The 22,077-nt window shown below is 41.5% G+C and overlaps 1 protein-coding gene across 1 annotated transcript; it reads right to left on the bottom strand.

The window, feature by feature from the left end:
* Positions 1-9,262: 9,262 nt before the first annotated feature.
* LOC109903961 (histone deacetylase 1) lies at positions 9,263-22,052 on the bottom strand. The gene is made up of 13 exons (XM_020500997.2): positions 21,871-22,052; positions 21,093-21,205; positions 20,846-20,963; positions 20,607-20,681; positions 16,589-16,727; positions 16,296-16,437; positions 13,801-13,893; positions 13,430-13,679; positions 13,148-13,256; positions 11,848-11,978; positions 10,402-10,590; positions 10,258-10,312; positions 9,263-10,151 (listed from the first exon to the last, which is right to left on the bottom strand). Exons 1-13 carry the CDS (start codon positions 21,920-21,922, stop codon positions 10,124-10,126), a joined length of 1,494 nt encoding a protein of 497 aa, XP_020356586.1. The 5' UTR covers positions 21,923-22,052; the 3' UTR covers positions 9,263-10,123.
* Positions 22,053-22,077: the final 25 nt, after the last annotated feature.

Raw genomic sequence — 22,077 nt, 5'->3', positions numbered from 1 at the left:
TGTCGGTAGGCCTAGGCCACACATCATTGGAAGTACAATTGAAATTCCCTTCTGCTCCGTATTGACAGACAACTATTTCACAGGTAATAGAGGTGGGGCGTAGTTACAGTTAGTTAGACAAAGATATGTGAAAACTGGGTCATTCCAACCATACAGTGTCTCTTGGACCTCATAACATTTCGGGAAAAGGTATATTTCTTAAATGTGTATTCTATCAGAAAAAGGACACGTTTGACTTTCAGAAAAACATATTGGTCAAGCTCGGGCACAGACTTTTTTTTAGGTGCATTTTCCAACCTGTTAGGTGCATAATCCTAACAGGGTGGACATTTGGCCATCGCTCTGTGAGTGAGCAATATTGAGCCAGCATAATGGTGAATGCTTGAACAACATTTGAACTTCTCTATCAAACATATTTAGAAATGTTCATTTTCTCTATAATTTTTCCTAATGGTGAAAATGTATGATTTGTACGTACAGACTAACAACATGAAACATGAGTGTTTATTTATTTAGTTTTGCACCATTGTTTTCCCACCAAAGAAAAGATGACACTTCCTGAATGTGGTGTCATTGTAGGAAGGGTTATTATCTTAAATGGAGAATTACAGCAAACTAACAACGTGGACAGTGATATCAGGGCCACACAGAAAATCTTAAATAAAAAATAAATACAACCGTGAAAAAAAAAGTTATTGATGAGAGAATTTAACTAGGACTATAAAATAATGAAAGATTGAATATTTTATGGCTTATTTCTTGTGGAAGTTGATGATTAACACCCAGGGTCATAGCAAAACCACCTACATCCCAAAAAGTTTTTAAAAAATGCATAAAATTCCCATTCAAGGTCCATATTGTTTTGTTTTTAAGGTAAAGGACACCTGACCTTATTTAAAGCTTTTTGGAATCCATGTTTACACCACATAAAAAGTTATATTTCCTGGGGACAGAAAAGGCACAACCGCAAACTTGGAATGACTCAACTATGAATGACCCATACTCGATGAGGTTACAGCGCATACAAAACGCCACAATGGAACGTATGGATTCTAAAAATGCAGAAAATAGATATTGTGGTGGCAGCTGCAGAGAAGTACTTGGGGGTACGAGATTTGACTTCGGAAGAGTCACAGCGTGTGTTGAGTGATATCTCAGGCTGTTGGCATGAGGTAGGATCAGATAGATTTAACCCTATGGCAACATTTTGTATAAACTAAGCTGTAACTTCGAGTATGGAAACATAGTTATCACATATCTTGTGTCACAAACTGTAGCTAGGCGAAGTGTAGCATAATCATGCTGATGCACAGGCAACAATTGTCTATAATATTGACAAGATGGTCGACTGATCGCATTTAACAATGGAAATACATGTCCCCAAAGGCGAAAGGCAGGGGGCGGGGGGAAGCGAGATCAGGTGGGAACCAATGACCTTCTGTAGAAAACATATCAATACGCTTGTAACAATCTAAGCATTATTAAACTTCTATTCACTCAAATAAGCCTCACATATTAAAATAGCAAATCATTTTTATCTTTACCAAATTTGACACACTCTCATTGCCCCCCATACAAAAAACTCCTCATTTGCAAAGGTCGCGTTCCCCTGCTCAGATGTTGCATGCATCAACCAATGGTTGAGTGCTACGTCATTGAACTGTGTCATCGACTAACGGAATGTAATAACTTACAGTACCAGTCAAAAGTTGAGGGTTTTTATTTTTACTGTTTTCTACACTGTAGAATAATAGAAGAAATCAAAACTATGAAATAACACACATGGAATCATGTAAATCAAATGTTATTAGTCACATAAGCCGAATACAACAGGTAGACCTTACAGTGAAATGCTTACTTACGAGCCCCTAACCAACAAAGCAGTTTAAAAGAAACAAAAAAATACGGATTAGAAATAAAAGTAACAAGTAATTAATGAGCAGCAGTAAAATAACAATAGCGAGACTATATACAGGGGGGTCAATGTGTGGCGGAACCGGTTAGTTGAGGTAATATGTACATGTGGGTAGAGTTATTAAAGTGACTATGCATAGATGATAACAACAGAGTGTTGCAGCGGTGTAAAAGAGGGGGGCGGGGGGAGGGGCAATGCAAATCATCTGGGAAGCCATTTGATTAGGTGTACAAGAGTCTTATGGCTTGGTGCTCCGGTACCTCTTGCCGTGAAGTAGCTGAGAGAACATTCTATGACTAGGGTGGCTGGAGTCTTTGACAATTTTTAGGGCCTTCATCTGGCACTGTCTGGTATAGAGGTCCTGGATGGCAGGAAGCTTGGCCCCAGGGATGTACTGTGAAGATGCTGGAGGAATCTATATCCACAGTAAAACGAGTCCTATATTGACATAACCTGAAAGGCCGCTCAGCAAGGAAGAAGCCACTGCTCCAAAACTGCCATAAAAAAGCCAGAATACGGTTTGCAACTGCACATGGGGACAAAGATTGTACTTTTTGGAGAAATGTCCTCTGGTCTGATGAAACAAAAATTAGAACTGATTGGCCATAATGACCATCGTTATGTTTGGAGGAAAAAGGGGGAGGAATGGGCCAAAATTCACCCAACTTATTGTGGGAAGCTTGTGGAAGGCTACCCAAAATGTTTTACCCAAGTTAAGCAATTTCAAGGCAATGCTACCAAATACAAATTGAGTGTAAGTAAGCTTCTGACCCACTGGGAATGTGATGAAAGAAATAAAAGCTGAAATAAATCACTCTGTACTATTATTCTGACATTTCACATTCTTAAAATATAGTGGTGATCCTAACTGACCTAAGACCGGGAATTTTTACTAGGATTAAATGTCAGGAATTGTGAAAAACTGAGTTTTAATGTATTTGGCTAAGGTGTATGTAAACTTCCGACTTCAACTGTACATAGTGTGGTCTACAGTTTATCGTGAGATACTATACCTCAGGCTCGAGATTTCCTTAGGTATCGTGCACCAGCTGTTATTTACAAAAATACATAGCCCGCCACCCCTTGTCTTACCAGATGTCGCGGTTCTATCCTACCGGTACAGCGTATAACCAGCCAGCTGTATGTTGATAGTGTAGTCGTTCAGCCACGATTCCGTGACGCATTTTATATTACAGTTTTGAATGTCCCGTTGGTAGTTTAATCTTGCACGTAGGTTATCTATTTTATTCTCCATGCTGGAATGCTTTTCCAGCAGTCTTGAAGGAGTTCCCGCATTTGTTGGCTGCTTTTCCTTCCTTCTGCAGTCCAATTCATCACAAACCATCTCAATTGGGGCGAGGTCGGGTGATTGTGGAGGCCAGTTCATCTGATGCATCACTCTCCTTGGTCAAATAACCCTTACACAGCCTGGAGGTTTGTTAGGTCATTGTCCTGTTGAAAAACAAATGATAGTTCCACTAAGCCCAAACCAGATGGGATGGCGTATCGCTGCAGAATGCTGTGATAGCCATGTTGGTTAAGTGTGCTTTGAATTCTAAATAAATCACAGACAGTGTCAGCAGCAAAGCACCCCCACACCATCAAACCTCCTCCTCCATGCTTCATGGTGAGAACCATGCAAGCAGATATCATCCGTTCACCTACTCTGCGTCTCACAAAGACACTGAGGTTGCAACTAAAAATCTCACATTTGGACTCCAAAGGACAAATTTCCACCAGTCCAATGTCCATTGCTTGTGTTTCTTGGCCCAAGCAAGTCTCTTCTTATTATTTGTGTCCTTTAGTAGTGGTTTCTTTGCAGCAATTCGACCATGAAAGCCTGATTTCACAGTCTCCTCTGAACAGTTGATGATGAGATGTGTCACTTGAACTCTGATGCATTTATTTAGGCTGCCATTTCTGAGGCTGGTAACTAATAAACGTATCCTCTGCAGCAGAGGTAACTCTGGGTTTTCCTTTCTTATGGCGGTCCCCATGAGAGCCAGTTTCATCATAGTGCTTGATGGTTTTTGCGACTGCACTTGAAGAAACTTTTTAAAGTTCTCTACATATTCCTTGACTGCTTGACTTTCATATCTTAAAGTAATGATGGGCTGTGGTTTCTCTTTGCTTATTTGAGCTGTTCTTGCCATTGTATGGGCATGGTCTTTTACCAAATATAGCCATCTTCTGCATATCACCCCTACCTTGTCACAACACAACTGATTGGCTCAAATGTATTAAACTTACTTTAAAAAGGCACACCTGTGAATTGAAATGCATTCCAGGCAAGTACCTCGTGAAGCTGGTTGAGAGAATGCCAAGGGTGTGCAAAGCTGTCATCAAGGCAAATGGTGGCTACTTTGAAGAATCTCAAATAAATTTAGATTTGTTGAACACCTTTTTTGGTTACTACATGATTCCATATGTTATTTCATAGTTTTGTTGTCTTCACAATTATTCTACAATGTTGAAAATAGAGAAAAACCTTTGAATGAGTAGGTGTGTCCAAACCTTTGAGTGGTACTGTGTGTGTGTGTGTGTGTGTGTGTGTGTGTGTGTATATCTATACAGTGGGGCAAAAAAGTATTTAGTCAGCCACCAATTGTGCAAGTTCTCCCACTTAAAAAGATGAGAGAGGCCTGTAATTTTCATCATAGGTACACTTCAACTATGACAGACAAAATGAGAAAAAAAATCCAGAAAATCACATTGTAGGATATTTAATGAATTTATTTGCAAATGATGGTGGAAAATAAGTATTTGGTCAATAACAAAAGTTTATCTCAATACTTTGTTATATACCCTTTGTTGGCAATGGCAGAGGTCAAACGTTTTCTGTAAGTCTTCACAAGGTTTTCACACACTGTTGCTGGTATTTTGGCCCATTCCTCCATGCAGATCTCCTCTAGAGCAGTGATGTTTTGGGGCTGTTGCTGGGCAACACGGACTTTCAACTCCCTCCAAAGATTTTCTATGGGGTTGAGATCTGGAGACTGGCTACGCCACTCCAGGACCTTGAAATGCTTCTTAAGAAGCCACTCCTTTGTTGCCCGGGCGGTGTGTTTGGGATCATTGTCATGCTGAAAGACCCAGCCACGTTTCATCTTCAATGCCCTTGCTGATGGAAGGAGGTTTTCACTCAAAATCTCACGATACATGGCCCCATTCATTCTTTCCTTTACACGGATCAGTCGTCCTGGTCCCTTCGCAGAAAAACAGCCCCAAAGCATGATGTTTCCACCCCCATGCTTCACAGTAGGTATGGTGTTCTTTGGATGCAACTCAGCATTCTTTGTCCTCCAAATGCGACGAGTTGAGTTTTTACCAAAAAGTTATATTTTGTTTTCATCTGACCATATGACATTCTCCCAATCTTCTTCTGGATCATCCAAATGCTCTCTAGCAAACTTCAGACGGGCCTGGACATGTACTGGCTTAAGCAGGGGGACACGTCTGGCACTGCAGGATTTGAGTCCCTGGCGGCGTAGTGTGTTATTGATGGTAGGCTTTGTTACTTTGGTCCCAGCTCTCTCAGGTCATTCACTAGGTCCCCCCGTGTGGTTCTGGGATTTTTGCTCACCGTTCTTGTGATCATTTTGACCCCACGGGGTGAGATCTTGCGTGGAGCCCCAGATCGAGGGAGATTATCAGTGGTCTTGTATGTCTTCCATTTCCTAATAATTGCTCCCACAGTTGATTTCTTCAAACCAAGCTGCTTACCTATTGCAGATTCAGTCTTCCCAGCCGGGTGCAGGTCTACAATTTTGTTTCTGGTGTCCTTTGACAGCTCTTTGGTCTTAGCCATAGTGGAGTTTGGAGTGTGACTGTTTGAGGTTGTGGACAGGTGTCTTTTATACTGATAACAAGTTCAAACAGGTGCCATTAAAACAGGTAACGAGTGGAGGACAGAGGAGCCTCTTAAAGAAGAAGTTACAGGTCTGTGAGAGCCAGAAATCTTGCTTGTTTGTAGGTGACCAAATACTTATTTTCCACCATAATTTGCAAATAAATTCATAAAAAATCCTACAATGTGATTTTCTGGATTTCTTTTCTTCAAATTTTGTCTGTCATAGTTGAAGTGCACCTATGAGGAAAATTACAGGCCTCTCATCTTTTTAAGTGGGAGAACTTGCACAATTGGTGGCTGACTAAATACTTTTTTGCCCCACTGTATATAGATTAGGGTCGAATACATTTATTTCTATTGACTGATATCCTTATATGAACTGTAACTTAAAATCTTTGAAATTGTTTCAGGTTGCATTTATATTTTCTTCAGTACATAACATCTTGGTAATCAGGATTTATAAACTGGGTGGTTCGAGCCCTGAATGCTGATTGGCTGACAGCTGTAGTATGTCAGACCACTTATCACGGGTATGACATTTTTTTTGCTGCTCTAATTACATTGGTAACCAGTTTAATAGCAATAAGGCACCTTGTGGGTTTGTCGTATATGGCCAATATACCACAGCTAAAGGGCTATATCCAGGCACTCCGTATTGCGTAGTGACTAAGAACAGCCCTTTGCCATGGTATATTGGCCATATACTACACCCCTTCGGGCCTTATTGCTTAAATACAGTACACCTGGTACATTTTTGCCTACCCGTCACAATAGCTTTTTTGTTAATTGGCCCCTGCCCTCTTGCTGATGTGGGTGCTGTTGGTGGGCAGTTGTGTGTCAGGTCTTTTGGCAACCACCTCCACTGTGGGGTTATCCATTTCCATGGTTAAGGCCATTATGAGTGGAGGTCAGGGCCTGCTGAAGCATTACAAGGTCCCTGATGCCATTGGCTACTCTAGCATTACCAACAAGTGCCCCTTTGATCCCATAAGGATATATGTAAGTCCTTTAATAGAAAGCTAGTAGACGGGATACACTTGTGTGAATATATTGAAGTTTCAAAAATGGAAGAGTTGAATTGATTGAACAGATTCTGTAAGTAGTGAGGTTATTTGTTTATAAGCAGAGACGAAAAAGGTGTCTGCATACATAGGTTCAGTTTGCACCTAGAATAACTTGGCTTGGCAAAATAAGTGAACGTCTGCGATCTAAATAAGATTTTTTTTTTGCATGAAAATGAGTCGTCTCTCGTTGAATGACAACAAACAATTAATTGAAGAATCCCGTCCATAGTTCCCACTCCTACTAGTGGTACTGTTGACCAATCACCGATGAATGGGCGTAAACTTTGGCTACTGAACTTTGACTTGCCTGAATAAAAAAATAATGTGCATGAAGAGCCAAAAGAAAACCCTGGTGAACACCAAAACATACAAAAACGTCACAAAATTGTCATAATATATGCGCAAACTGTTTCGACTGGGAAGCATGCGACAGGCTTTACACTATTCGACTAAAATACCATACTCACGCCTTTGTTCCTCACTAGGGAACTACTATTATTCTGCGGGTGCCTCTCATCCTTTTGTCTGTGGTGGAAGTGCTTCTCTCAGGCCAGCTGTTTCATTACCTGCACCTCCTTCCTCCACACGTGCAGGAGACCCAGGAAGATGGCCTACCCTCCTGGCATTGACTAACTACCCTCACATGAATGAGGAGTTATCTGACCTGAAGACTTGTAATAGCTCACAGAACTAGAGAGCTGAAGCCTATGTGTGGGTCTCTGGTGTGGGCTAATGCGGCCTTGAGGCGTGTGTATGATTGGTTTGTATCCAGGTCGGTCACAAAGTCCTGCCTTCACTTACAAACTACAATGCTAAATGTATCACTGACACTGCTGATCAGAGGTGTATTCATTAGTTGGATTCCATTCATTTTAATTTGATGGTTTCCACGTGTTGCCATTCCAATCCGATAGTCCGAAGTGTTTGGCACAAGCTATACATCTACAAATGATCGGTTCTTCCATGCTCTAAAGTGAAGTCCACATAGTTCCTTCCAACTTCTTGTCTCTTTTCTTTTTTAAGAGAGACACGACTTGAAGCACCTTTGGCAGTGATTACAGCTTCAAGTCTTCTTGGGTATGACACTACAAGCTTGGCTCACCTGTATTTGGGGAGTTTCTCCCATTCTTCTCTGCAGTTTGATGGGGAACGGAGCTCCACAGCTATTTTCAGGTCTCTCCAGAGATGTTCGATCGGGATCAAGTCCAGGCCACTCAAAGACATTGAGACTTGTCCTGAAGCCACTCCTGTGTTTTTGCTGTGTGCTTAGGGTCGTTGTCCTGTTGGAAGGTGTAACTTTGCCCCCAGTCGGAGGTCCTGAGCAGGTTTCCATCAAGGCTCTCTTTACTTTGTTCCATTCATCTTCCCCCTCAATCCTTTCTAGTCTCCCAGTCCCTGAAAAACATCCCCACAGCATGCTGCTGCCCCCACCATGCTTCACCGTAAAGATGGTATTGGCCAGGTGATGAGCTGTGCCTGTTTTCCCCCCGACATGACTCTTGGCATTCAGGCCAAAGAGTTCAACCTTGGTTTCATCAGGCCAGAGAATCTTTTTTCTCATGGTCCGAGAGTCCTGTAGGAAAACTCCAACCTGGCTGTCATGTGCCTTTTACTGATGAGTAGCTTTCGTCTGGTCACTCTACCATGAAGGCCTAATTGGTGGAGTGCTGCAGAGGTGGTTGTCCATCTGGAAGGTTCTCCAATCTCCACAGAGGAACTCGAGCTGTCAGAATGACCATCGGGTTATTTTTCATCTCCCTGACCAAGGCCCTTCTCCCCCGATTGCTCAGTTTGGCCAGGTGTCTTGGTGGTTCCAAACTTCTATTTTAAGAATGATGGAGGCCACTGTTCTTGGAGAACTTCAATGCTGCACATTTTTTTGGTACCCTTCCACCAGATCTGTGCCTCGACACAATCCTGTCTCGGAGCTCTACGGACAATTCCGTCGACCCCATGGCTTGGTTTTTGCTCTGATATGCACCGTCAACTGTGGGACCTTATATAGACAGGTGTGCCTTTCCAAATCATGTCCAATCAATAGAATTTACCACAGGTGGACTCCAATCAAGTTGTGGAAACATCAAGGATGATCGATGGAAACAGGATGCACCGGAGCTCAATTTCAAGTCTCATAGCAAAGGGTCTATATACAAAAAACAATCAAATTCTGAAAATCAGTTCTGTCATTATGCGGTATTGTGTTTGAGGGAAACTTTAATTTTAGAATAAGGCTTTAATGTGTCAAAGTGAACGGGCCTGAATACTTTCCAAACGCACTGTATTTTTGTATATATAGTGAATGTTAACTTAAACTTCTCTGCCATGTAAAATGAGCAACAGCCATGCTGGTAACTAGCAAACTAAACCTGAAGATGTTTACAATTTACAACATGACATTAAATTATATTTCTGTAGATTAATAAGACCAGTAGATTTTCATAGCATTGTTTTTATTGGTTTCTAAAAGTAGTCAAAGATTGTGCAGTCCTTCATATTTGTATGAAGTTTACAAGAACTCCAGGGGAAAAAAATATCAATTTTAATTTTGCAGAATAAAATCACATCCACACAACACTGAATGTGTCCATTTTTGCTTGGCCAACTTTACTAAAAATGTTGTAGCATTACCAAAATACCTTTGAACATCCCGTTCCAAGTGAAAAATCTAGGAACGCTGTTTTCATTGAAATGTGGGGATGACATGGGTCCTAAACAGTCACTGGTACTAAACAATAACCTCTGAAAATACTAAACTACAATACATGGATGGAAGTCCATCACGATTGTTTTGTTTTATCACATACTGGAGGAGCAGCATTCTATATTGTTAATCTGGGTAATACAGAATGAATACATCTTTGAGAAGTGGACCTAATTGTCATGCTTCAACTTCATTTCCGAACGCACATAAGTGGGACTAAATACACGAGTGGATTAAATAAATTAAATCCAGAAGATATAAAATACTTCGTGCTAGGCCTGTAATAGACTACAGAAATGTTTGAGTAAGGAGAAGCGGGATAGGATTTCATAGGATAAAAAGATTCGAAACAAAATGGGCCTAAGCATACAGAAAACAGTACTTACAAATAAATCACTCCATTTGAATTTCAGTCCTTGAACAGAAACATTTATATGTTCTAGAAAAGACATTTAGCCCATTCCAATTTGAAGGAGCAGGATCTGTCATTAAAATGTATAGTCCTTCAGGGATATTCTTTGTAGCAGCCAGGAAAGGTAACTGCTCTGAAAAATAAAACCGGTAGGATCGCTTTAAGGAGAGCTAGGAGCTCCTCACGGTGTCTTGGACTCCTCTTTTGGCCTGTTGGATAAACAGGGAAAATGACTATTAGATTTTTTACAAACTTATTTAATGATGACTATTTGATACGACAAGTTTAAAATGGAGGTTTGAAATGTTTGCTCACCCCTTTGTGGAAGTGTCCATTTTCTCCTCATCTGGCACCTTTTCTTCTTTAACTTCTATAATAACAAAGCAACAACAAATAATCCTCACATGTTCAATGGGACCATGGTATGTCTGATATAGAACGAAGTAATGATTTTGATACCTTTCTTCTCATCAGCTTTCTTTTCGTCACCTGCTTTCTTCTCCTCACCCTCTTTGTCTTCCTCAGTCTTGGTCCTCTTGGCCTTCTTGAAGCTGGCTGCATTTCTGCGTCCGCCCCCTTGACCCTCAGCCTCGTCCTCAGAGTCGGAGAACTCCTCGTCACATGCTATCCTCTTATCGTGGGCACGGACTGCACAAAAGCAGAAGACGAGTATAAGCATCTCCGTGTGTGTGACATTAACTCACACACCAACTGCATACGCCGGGCAGATTATGTATGATACTCACCAAAAATATAAACATGTAAAGTGTTGGTCCCATGTTTCATGAGATGAAATATAAATCACATTGTCTATACACACAAAAATCACCTTTCATGGATTTTGTGCACAAATGTGTTTCTCCCTTCCCTGTTAGTGAGCATTTCTCCTTTGCCAAGATAATGCCACCACCTGACAGGTGTGGCATATCAACAAGCTGATTAAACAGCATGATCATTACACTGGTGCACCTTGTGCTGGGGACAAGGCCCCACCAAAACACGCAATTGAGTCAACACAATGACACAGATGTCAAGTTGAGGGTGCATGCAATTGGCATGTGGACATTCCTGCAGTCAGCATTTCTCTACTAAGCCGCATCTAAATGTAGTTTTAGAGAATTTGGTAGTACGTCCAACTGGCCTCACCACATGTAACCATGCCAGCCCAGGACCCCCCCATTTGGCTTCATCACCAGACCTGTGTGTGAGCGGTTTTCCGATGTCAGCATTGTGAACAGAGTGTCCCATGGTGGCGGTGGGGTTATGGTATGGGCAGGCATAAGCTACAGACAAATACAAAACTGCTTTTTATCAATAGCAATTTGAATGCACAGAGCTACGTTGACGAGATCCTGAGGCCCATTCATCCCCCTTCATCACCTCATGTTTCAGCATGATAATACACAGCCCCATGTCACAAGGATCTGTACACAATTCCTGGAAGCTGAAAATGTCATGTCACCCATTGGGCATGTTTGGGATGCTTTGGGTCAACAGGTACAACAGCCTGTTCCATTCCTAACAATGTTCAGCAAATTCGCACAGCCATTAGAGGTGTGGGACAACATTTCGATAGGCCACAATCAGCCTGATCAACTATGTGAAGGAGATTTTTCACACCGCATGAGGCAAATGGTGGTCACACCAGACTGGTTTTGTGATCCACGCCTCTACCTTAAAAAAACAGGATATCTGTGCTCAGATGCAAATCCGTATTCCCAGTCATGTGAAATCCATACATTTGAGCCAAATGCATTTATTTCAATTGAAGTATTTCCTTCTATGAACTGTAAAATCTTTGAAATTGTTGCATGCGTTTACATTCTTTATTTGGTGTATTTGCAAACTGGGCAAAGAACTTAGAAGATGTTTTTGCTATGAATCATATCTCAATACAAAACTTACTGGAGATGCGTTTGTTAGGGTCTTCCTCCTCCTCATCGCCACTGTCCTCCTGCACAGCATCTTCTGGGATGGCCTGCATCTGAACACCCGGGGCATGGGGCAGCATGCGCAGGTTCTCAAACAGACGCTGCCTGAAGGGACACACATACAAGTGACATTAAACTAAATTATATCTCAACACAATTATAATAGTGCCAAAAATACACTCATGACACAAGGATCAAATGTAAAACATAAGTGTAGTAATATTACCTTTTTGGTAAGTGAAATTACCTGATTAACATAAATAACTACACAACCAAAAGTATGTGGACATCTCTTCAAATTAGTGGATTCGGACATTTCAGCCACACCCGTTGCTGACGGGTGTATAAAATCAACACGAAATCATCAGCCATGAAATCTCCACAGAAAAACATTGGCAGAAGAATGGCCTTCCGAAAGAGCTTAGTGACATTCAACGTGGCACCATCATAGGATGCCACGTCCCCAACAAGTCAGTTTGTCAAATTTCTGCCCTGCTAGTGCTGCCCTGGGCAACTGTAAGTGCCGTTATTGTGAAGTGGAAATATCTTGGAACAGCTCAGTGGCGAAGTGGTAGGCCACAAGCTCACAGAACCAGACCAGAGTCCTGAAGCATGTAAAAATCTGCCCTTATTTGCAACACTCACTACCAAGGTCCAAACCGCCTCTGGAAGCATCAGCACAAGAACAGTTAGTCGGGAGCTTCGTGAAATGGGTTTCTATGGCCGAGCAGCTGCCCACAAGCCCGATGGCAAGCGTCGTCTGGAGTGGTGGAAAGCTCACTGCCATTGGACTCTAGCAGTAGAAACGTGTTCTCTAGAGTGATGAATCACGCTTCATCTGGCAGTCCGAAGGACGAATCTGGGTTTGACAGATTCCAGGAGAACGCTACCTGCCCCAATTCATAGTGCCAACTGTAAAGTTTGGTGGCGGAGGAATAATGGTCTGGGCTAGGCCCCTTAGTTCCAGTCAAGGGAAATCTTAACGCTACAGCATACAATGACATTCTAGATGATTCTGTGCTTCCAATTTTGTGACAACAGTTTGAGAAAGGCCCTTTCCTGTTTCAGCATGACAATGCCCTTGTGCACAAAGCGAGGTCCACAAAGAAATGGTTTGTCGAGATTGGCCATGTAGTGTAGCTTATATAACGGTTATATCTATATAATCTATACTAAGAACCAAACTTGATGTTACTTCATGACATGAAAAAATATTTTTTTATGATGTACAGTTGGACTAAAGCGCACAATAAAAGGTGTGGTCAAGGACTCACTTGATCTTCTCCAGGTAGTCGTTGGTGTTCTGGTTGGTCATGTTAGAGGGGCTGATGTGCAGTTTGAAGTCCGGCCCAAAGTACTCAAAGTAATCATTGTATGGAAGCTCTGTGGAGAAACACCAATGTGTTATCAACACGGTGGGCAGTGGCATGTCTGCTTTAGCAGAACCTATCCTTAAAACACTCATGCTCCTCTGACCTGTCAAAAGCAACTGTCAAAGATCGTCACACTAGAAAGTAAAAAGTCCACAAATCAAATGGTGCAGCAGGAGAGCTCACCATTGGGTATGGCGCTGTCCAGGGCCACGGCTGTCTCATAGGTCCAGCAGCGGGCCACGTTCCGGATGGTGTAGCCTCCACCACCCAGCATCAGCAAGGGCAGGTTGAAGCTCTTCATGTATTCCACACACTTAGCATGGCCTTTGATGGTGAGGTTAAAGCAGCCAAGCCTGTCTCCTGAGAGGGAGTCAGCTCCACACTGAAGAACCACTGCACTAGGCTGGTACATCTCCATCACCTTAGCCATGATCTACACACAGATATAAAATTACACGATATGGTTGGCTAAATGGAAACAGGGTCTATCTACATGGTCTATGAGTTACAGGGAGGAAAGATTAAACACTAAAGATTTTTTTTTAAAGACTTACAGGTTTGAATATGGCTTCGTAAGACTCGTCGTCTATACCATCTCTCAGAGGGTAATTCACAGCATAGTACTTGCCCTTCCCGGCGCCAATATCCTTGAGGAGAAACAAGTCAGTCAACTACAAATGTGGACAGTTAATTGACCATTAAGATGAATGAGAACATATATTTAACAGCAACAACCTGCGGAAGAGTTACAGGGGGAGGAGACCAACGTCAACCAATAAAGCATACAGGAAACTACAAGCAACAGGCCATGAAATTGGAATTCAAAGTATCCTTTAGTTGCCATTTAATAAACAATGCCTGCCAATATAATATTGCAATGCTTAAAAGCCAGATCAATGCCAGTGGGCTGGACAGACCAGAATATTGTGACCATAACCATGAATACAAAGGTTCAAAGGAAACCCCCTAGGATTGAGGTCGAGAAATGTTCAAACATTTAATCATGAGCTATTTCTAAATGATTTGGCTGCTGTACCCTGGGAGCTGATTTATCTAGAGGATTATTTAAATCACACTACAGAATGTTTTATTGATTTGCTCACTGAGGTAATGGACCATCATGCCCCTATAAGAAAGAGTACAGTTGGTGCTCGTCCATCTCCATGGATTGATGAACCGGTGAGGCATTTTCTCAAAGAAATATAGCGAAAGTCTTAACAGCCAAGTCAAAATTAGAAATTGATGAACAGAATTATAGAACAGTAAGTAATTATGCAGTTAAATTGAATCGAAATAGTTTACAACAATGCTTTTATTGATTGTAAAAATGCAAAAAAAAAAAAAAAGGTACAGAACAGTTAAGGGCTTATCTAGTGTGGTTGACGGGAGAACAACAAAACCAGTTGATATTGCCAATCATTGCAGATTGTTTTTCAAAAATGTGTTTTTACAAATAATTTATTTACTGAGCAACAATGTAAACATAGCTTGTTTGGATGAATGTATTGTCCAATGGATTGATGAGCAACAAGATGTGCTCTTTTAGTCTGCTGTGTCAGTGGAGGAGGTATGAAACCTATTGAAGTCATTACCTGATGGTAAATCTACAGGTTATGGTCTTATGGACAATTTTCTGCTTCGATGTGCTGCTCCAAAGATTGCAGTTCCACTGAGACACATTTAATTGGTCACTGGAAAAGGGGATGATAGCAAATGTATGGAAGCATGCGAAACGGTGTCCTATTCCGAAAGACAAAGAACCCATTACTCCTACCAATAGTCGACCAATTAGTCTACTCCCTACACTCAGTAAGATATTGGAGGGTATTGTGAGTAGACAAATATGGGAGTACATGTAAAAGAATGATCTGATTACAGCCAATCAGCATGGTTCTCTCAAAAACCATTCCACTACATTGGTTGACATGACTGACCAGTGGCTCAATGGGATGGATAATGGCAAGTTTGTGAGTGTACTATTTTTAGATTTCAGTGCAGCATTTGATTTAGTGGATCATGAAATAATTGACTAAATTAATGCTTTATGGTTTTAAGGAGGTGGCATTGAATTGGGTACAGTCATGCAGATGACACTACAATGTATGCAGCAAGACAATCGGTTCAACAGGTACAGCAAGCTTTGGAGAATATCAGGGAGTGGGTTTGCCAGAACAAACTTGTTTTAAACACCAAGAAAACCAAAGTTATGCTGGTCTGTTCCACTAGGAAAAGGCCAACACAGCATGGGATAGAATTAAGTTTGGGAGGAGTACAAATTGAAGAAGTGTCAGAAACCAAACTATTGGGCATGCAGCTAGACAGCTGCATATCATGGTCGTCTCAAATAACTAATGTAACAAAATTTATTAAAACAGCATGCAAAATCAGAAGGATAGCTAAATATTTACCAAGAAAAGTTCTTAAGCAAATAACACAGGCATTAATTGAGAGTTAGGTTAACTACTGTTCTGTGGTCTGGGGAAATGCATCATCAAGTGAAGTTAGGTGGCTGTAGAATGCACAGAACAAAGCAGCAAGGATTGTTTTACGGTAGAGATATGGTTCTTCTGTTGCGGCCATGCACAATGTTCTTGGTTGGTCATCAATCGACAAGATAAATTGGAAAAAACATGCTTATTTTATTTCATAACATACATAATTTAACAGCCAAGTTCTATTCAGTTGGTAAGAGAGACATTCCGTAAATATTAGGAATAGATTGTCCACCATCTATGCGTTATCCAGACAGAAAAGAGAAATAGGCAAAAGAACCCTTCGATATAGAGCAATAAAGAAATGGAATAAATTTCCTGCGCAAACCAGAAACCTTTCAATATATAAATTAACATTTTAAAACCATTTAAATATAATATAGAAATGTTGAGGGACTATAGTAGATGAAGAATCAATATTCATTGGGTCATTATGCTAGTATATTATGTTTGTAATAGTGTGTTATATGTGAAAATGTGTTTGTATTATAAGTTATATTTTAATGTTTGGAAGAGTATGGGGACTAAAAGCGATCCAAATCAAATATCTAACTCACCCTCAGGTCTCCGGTGCCGGGGAAGTACTCTCCATACTTGTGGAAGGACACGGTCATGACCCTGTCTGTGGTGTAAAACGCCTCCTCCACTCCATCTCCATGGTGGATATCAATGTCTATGTACAGGACTCTCTGGTGGTATCTGGGGGAAGAGAAGATTCAGCAACAGAATGAATGATACTTCTAAATGTGGTGTACCTATGGGGTCCCAATGTGAAGTTACTATTTAATTCAGTAGTCTACAATATTTCCTATGTAAACTTGATCAAGTGCTGTGGGCCTGTTTGACTCACTTCAGTAACTCCAGAATGGCGAGCACAATGTCATTCACATAGCAGAAACCTGACGCCTCAGACTTCTTGGCGTGATGGAGGCCTCCGGCCCAGTTAATGGCAATGTCTGTCTGCTGTTTGTTCAGCTTCACAGCTCCAGCTAAAAACACAGGACAAGAGAAGCCAATCGGAGAATCAGAGCACATGAAACTATAGCTATATTCTGTGTTTTGTCAATTACAGGAAGAGGACAAGCAAGCCAGAAAAATATTCCAACTATCCAGGCAAAATGTGTCATCCAACGCCCAATGTGCAAAACCGATGTCAAAGCTGACGTGCATACCTATATAATGAAAGTACATTGTGTAATGACACCACGTAAAATTGAGCTACATGCGCAACATAGCATTCCTAAACTAGCCCAAAATGTCTGCTGTGTGGATCAAGCAGTCAACAAGTCAAGCAGTAATTTGAAAGAGGAACAAAATCAGGCAAAATCCATTAAAGCCAAGATAATGGAATTCATTGCCCTTAACAATCAACCGTTCTGTCGTGTGTGATGTTGGCTTTCACAGACTGGTCAAGCAACAGTTTACACTACCAAGTGCGCTATTTTTCCGATGTTGCCCTACTGGAGTTACAGTAATAGCGTCACTGCTATGAGCTTCACAACATACATACTATGGAATGCCATTTGAGTCTTTGCATGTCAAAAAGATAGCACTGTCAAGGCTGTACAAAAGTCTGCAAACAAGCAAACACCGGCCACGAACGATATGTTTACAAAACCGTGTAGGTAATAAAGCATAATTTGTTCGACCTCAACTTCTGAGGTGGCTAGCGTTAGCTTGGAACCTAGCTAGCACCAATACAACCAGTTTGAAAACAATGACCAGTAGAAACTGCAGTCATTTTCATTATTCTTAACAATGAGTTAGGAATCCTTGAGTAAGTATTGTTGTTGTTGGCTTATTGAAATTGAACTTCAGTTCATGAAAATAAATAGCTAGCCAGCTACTTAACCCTGTTGCCCAAAGCTAACGTTATAAGCAGCCAGCTAGCTTCATCTGGCTAGTGAGGCTCAACCGGACTGTGTTGTGAAAATAGCCACAATAAGGATTTGCCACAATAGCGGAATTTGAGGTTGCCTTAAAAAAAATATATATTTAAAAAAAAGTATGAGGCCTCCTGGGTGGCGCAGTGGTCTAAGGCACTTTGCAGTGCTAGTTGTGCCACCAGAGACTCTGGGTTCGACCCCAGGCTCTGTCGCAGCCAGCCGCGACCGGGAGGCCCATGGGACGGCGCAAAATTGGCCTAGCGTTGTTCGGGTTAGGCCGGCAAGGATATCCTTGTCTCATTGCGCACTAGTGACTCCTGTGGCGGGCAGGGCACAGTGCATGCTGACCAGGTCGCTAGGTGTTTCCTTCGACACATTGGTAGTGAAGCGGATTTTTGTTTTGCTGTTTTTGGGGAAGAACATTGTTTGCATCCATGAGCTAGCTAGCTTTTGTTTTGTGACCAGCACGGTAGGTACGCATCGATGAATCGTTTTGACATATGTAATACAAGTGATAGTGTAGTAGCCATGTAAAAAAATTATGAATGCGTAAAATTATTATGTGACGTGCAGTCCAAATGCCATCTTTTGACACGCAAAGACCCAAGCTGGGTTACATAGGAATCCTGGTTGAGAATGAAACAGCACAGCAAGTAAGCGAAAGAAATAGGTTTTGATTATGTTTGACTGGCAATGAGGACATACGTAAATGCCAACAAAATATATTTTTGGTCAGTGTGGTGCGTGTGTAACCGTTAACTTGGCAAGTCAGTTAAGAACAAATTCTTATTTACAATGACGGCCTACCCCGGACGACGCTGGGCCAATTGTGCGCCACCCTATGGAACTCCCAATCACGGCCGGATGTGATACTGCCTGGATTCGAACCAGGGACTGTAGTGACGGCTCTTGCACTGAGTTGCAGTGCCTTAGATTGCTGCGCCCATGTGTTAACTATTTAACTGTACGAGAATGCTTAAAAGGCCTTAAATTGTAAATACTGGTTATCGGTATCAGTTTTTTTTGGCAAAGAACATGTTGGATATCGGTCAAAAATGTAATATCGGTGCATCACTAGTTCAACACGCTCCTTTCTTTAGCCACCAATGGATCACAGTGTATCAATGTGTCCATATGGCAGAGGCTGGTGATCTCGCATTAGTTTAATTGATACTTTTAAAAATGTTCCCTTTTAATTCAGACTTTACTGATTAACCACGGGACAATGCTTTTGAGAAACAAACTTGGTTATTGAAATGAAACAGTTCCACAAAAATGTGCATATGAAAATCTTAACTGGCACAGATCAGTAGGAGTGGTAGGATAAACTGGAAGCTTCCCGACTTGAAACCCACACACCATCTATGATGTCTTTATAAAATAATTGCCTCCATCTTGTCATGGTCAGATTCTGGCTACTTTGAAGTAAGGTGAGACATGCCTCATATGAAATAAAACATTTAGGTTTCAAACAATTAAGTACGTTTTTAAAATGCATACTGCCTCCAGCTCACATTGTAAAGTGGTGGGTGACTTGGTGATATCCTGTTGGCTGCACTTGAATGGGAGGCCTGCTTCAATTACCAGGTGAGTTTTTTTTTTTTTTTTTTAAATAGCCCTTTTAAATCATGCGCCAAAACTGTATTTATAATTGTGCAATTACTGAGTTTATAAAAAGCATGTGCAAGTCCAGCAGTAAGTGGCTGAGGAGCTGCATCAGAATGGCTCTGTATGCTGTGCGCCTGTGATAGAGACAATAAAGACAAACAAAAATACACCCACCAATTTAATTCCACTTAAGTACCGTAATTGCTGGACTATTAAGCGCACCCGAATATAAACCACACCCACTGAATTATTTAAAAAAAACATTTTGTACATAAGCCGCACATGCCTACCGGTACATTGAAACAAATTAACTTTACACAGCTTGTAACAAAAATTAAACAGTAGCCTACCAGTAAAGTCATTGGTCACCATCTTCCTCCTCCTGTGCACTGAAACCACTGAAGTCATCTCCTTCGGTGTCGGAGTTGAATAGCCTCAGAATTGCTTCATCCGATGTTGGAACGTTTTCATTGTCGCTCGTGTCACTTTCATCCGGAGGCAAATACCCCGCTGAGCTCATGCTGCCCCTTCAACACGCAGCAGTCCAGCCTTTCGAAACCCGTTGACGATAGTGGATTTTTTGACAATGCTTCATGCTGTCAGGACCCACTGGCAGACTTGACCATAAGTTGCTCTTCGCATGCGGCCCGTTTTAGTGAAGGATTTCTCCCCACTTGTCAACCAAGCCTACTTGTCAACCAAGCCTCCCACTGAACGCCACCTTAAATGCACGATTTACACTGATGTCGAGTGGCTGCAAATACTTTGGGCCATCTGCTTTTCTTCCCTCTGAAAGGTTTGTTGTCTATTTCCACTGAGTCAGTTCCTCACAAAGCTGTTTACAAAGTCTTATCATCGACTCATTAAGGCCAAGCTCCCATGCAGCAGCTCTATTTCCTTTTCCAACAGCCAGATCGATCGCCTTCAACTTGAAAGCTGCATCATATGCATTTCTCCGTGTCTTTGCAATGATGAGGGTGACAAAATTACTACCGTAATCAGAAATGGGAAGTTTGAGCGCGCTCGATTTACGTCACATTATGTGACAGTGCTCAGTTTTTTGGCGGCATGAATCTTGTGAAAGCGGGAAAAATCCATAAATTAGCCGCGTCATTGTATAAACGCGAGGTTCAAAGTGTGGGAATAAAGTAGCGGCTTATAGTCCGGAAATTACGGTATGCATATTATAGACCAATAAGGAAATGGTCATATGCATTTCCAGCAACAATTGAAAGCATTATTTTACAATTGGATATTTTTTGTCCAGCGACAGTATTATTTAAAAACAAAAAAGTTTTTAAAAATTTGGACCAAAAGCCGGTACTTGCGGCTAACAGAAACCGTGCTACACATGAACATGACAGATTAACTTACCAACAGAGCCTCCTGTTGAGAGCTGGCAGAACTCAAACAGGCCATCAAACACAGGGCAATCCTCTCCAACGTTAACTGTGTGGCAATTACAGAAAATGTGTTAATTACAATCCATGACAGCAGCAAAAACAATGACAAAGCTTTACGATATGTTTTCCCAAAGAAATGTGTAACTTTTCATGGGCTACATCTAAAATGTATAGGTATATTGAGACATGACATCTCTGCCCCAAACTCACATCTCTGCATCTGTTTGCTGTACTCTGACATGTTGTCTGGCCGAATGGAACGCAGGAACTTGATGTAGTCGTCACTGTGGTACTTGGTCATCTCCTCGCCATTGGCTTTGTGAGGTCGCTGTACAGAGACAAGGAGAAGACCAATTAATGACACCTTAAAAACCAGGCACTACATTTTCAATTGGGAACTATTGCGCATGCAGGCTTTCTGCTGCGCTTACAAATCGTTTCAAGGTTTTCAACATACGTATATCTCCATCTTTCTGTAGAGACCATAGTTCAGCAAGAGGTTGTGTGTCATGCGGATACGGTGTGGCTTCATGGGGTGGCCCTGGCCATAGTAGTAATTCCCAACATCACCTTTGAATTAAGAGAGGAAAATAGTGAACATAAGCAGACATCCAATGAATGCATTATCCTAGCTTGTTGTTCAGTACAGCATAGTCTGGCTATCGTTGCAATAAAACTTTTGCGTTGATTAATAGTAACAATTCGGACCACGACATATGCACAGCCGCAGACAATGGACGGCCACTAACGTGCAAACAATCTGGCCAATGCAACGGAACTGGGTGCATTTTTTATAGAGACTCGCCATGATGGTAGCAAGCTTAATACGCCCAGGAAGTGAAATAGGTTAACGTTAACTAATAGTAGCTAACGTTGCTAGCCATCTTCGTGGTTTGTGGATTCCAATGCTTGCATAGCTAGCTAATGGGTCCTGCCAATGTGTTCTCCCTTTGTCCAAGCTAGCAAGCTAATCGACGACGTGGACAAGTAACTTGACGTTACTACACATTGGATGATAATGTGGCATTGGTGAACATTTTCTGAACGATCAATTTAACCTAAAGATTTTGAAAATGCCTCGCTCTTGCACAAAGGGAATCTGCACGTTTGCACATCGGAGCTAGATAACGTTAGCTAATGTTAGCTGGCTAATCTAACCACAAATTGAACCATTTGCACCAGTCTAACAAAGCACATTGTACAATTAGTCAATGTGTAGGCAAATCAGTACTTACCATCATAATAGTAGCAAACTTTTTTCTTTGTTCCTTGAGAACTCAGCGCCATTTTACCTTATTTTACAGCACAGACTACAATTAGCGAAAAGCGGCAGCTGTACTTCGGAAAACGGATGGATACAATCGGATAATTTGTAGAACGTCACTTGAACCAATCAAGTAGTAGTTTACAATGTCGAGGGGCGTTGCAAACAGATCCCGCCA

Source organism: Oncorhynchus kisutch, linkage group LG14 (assembly GCF_002021735.2).
Source record: "Oncorhynchus kisutch isolate 150728-3 linkage group LG14, Okis_V2, whole genome shotgun sequence".
In the NCBI taxonomy this organism is placed as follows: Eukaryota; Metazoa; Chordata; class Actinopteri; order Salmoniformes; family Salmonidae; genus Oncorhynchus; species Oncorhynchus kisutch.
The sequence above is the reverse complement of the archived record's forward strand: the minus strand, read 5'-3'. Positions and strand labels throughout refer to the sequence as shown.

Coding starts and splice junctions, on each gene's coding strand:
- LOC109903961 (XM_020500997.2), bottom strand. CDS start 21,922: ATGGCGCTGAGTTCTCAAGGAACAAAGAAAAAAGTTTGCTACTATTAT. Junction 20,964..21,092: donor ACAGAAAGATGGAGATATAC/GTATGTTGAAAA, acceptor GTCTCTGTACAG/CGACCTCACAAAGCCAATGG. Junction 13,680..13,800: donor ACGAAGCCATATTCAAACCT/GTAAGTCTTTAA, acceptor ATCTGTGTGTAG/ATCATGGCTAAGGTGATGGA.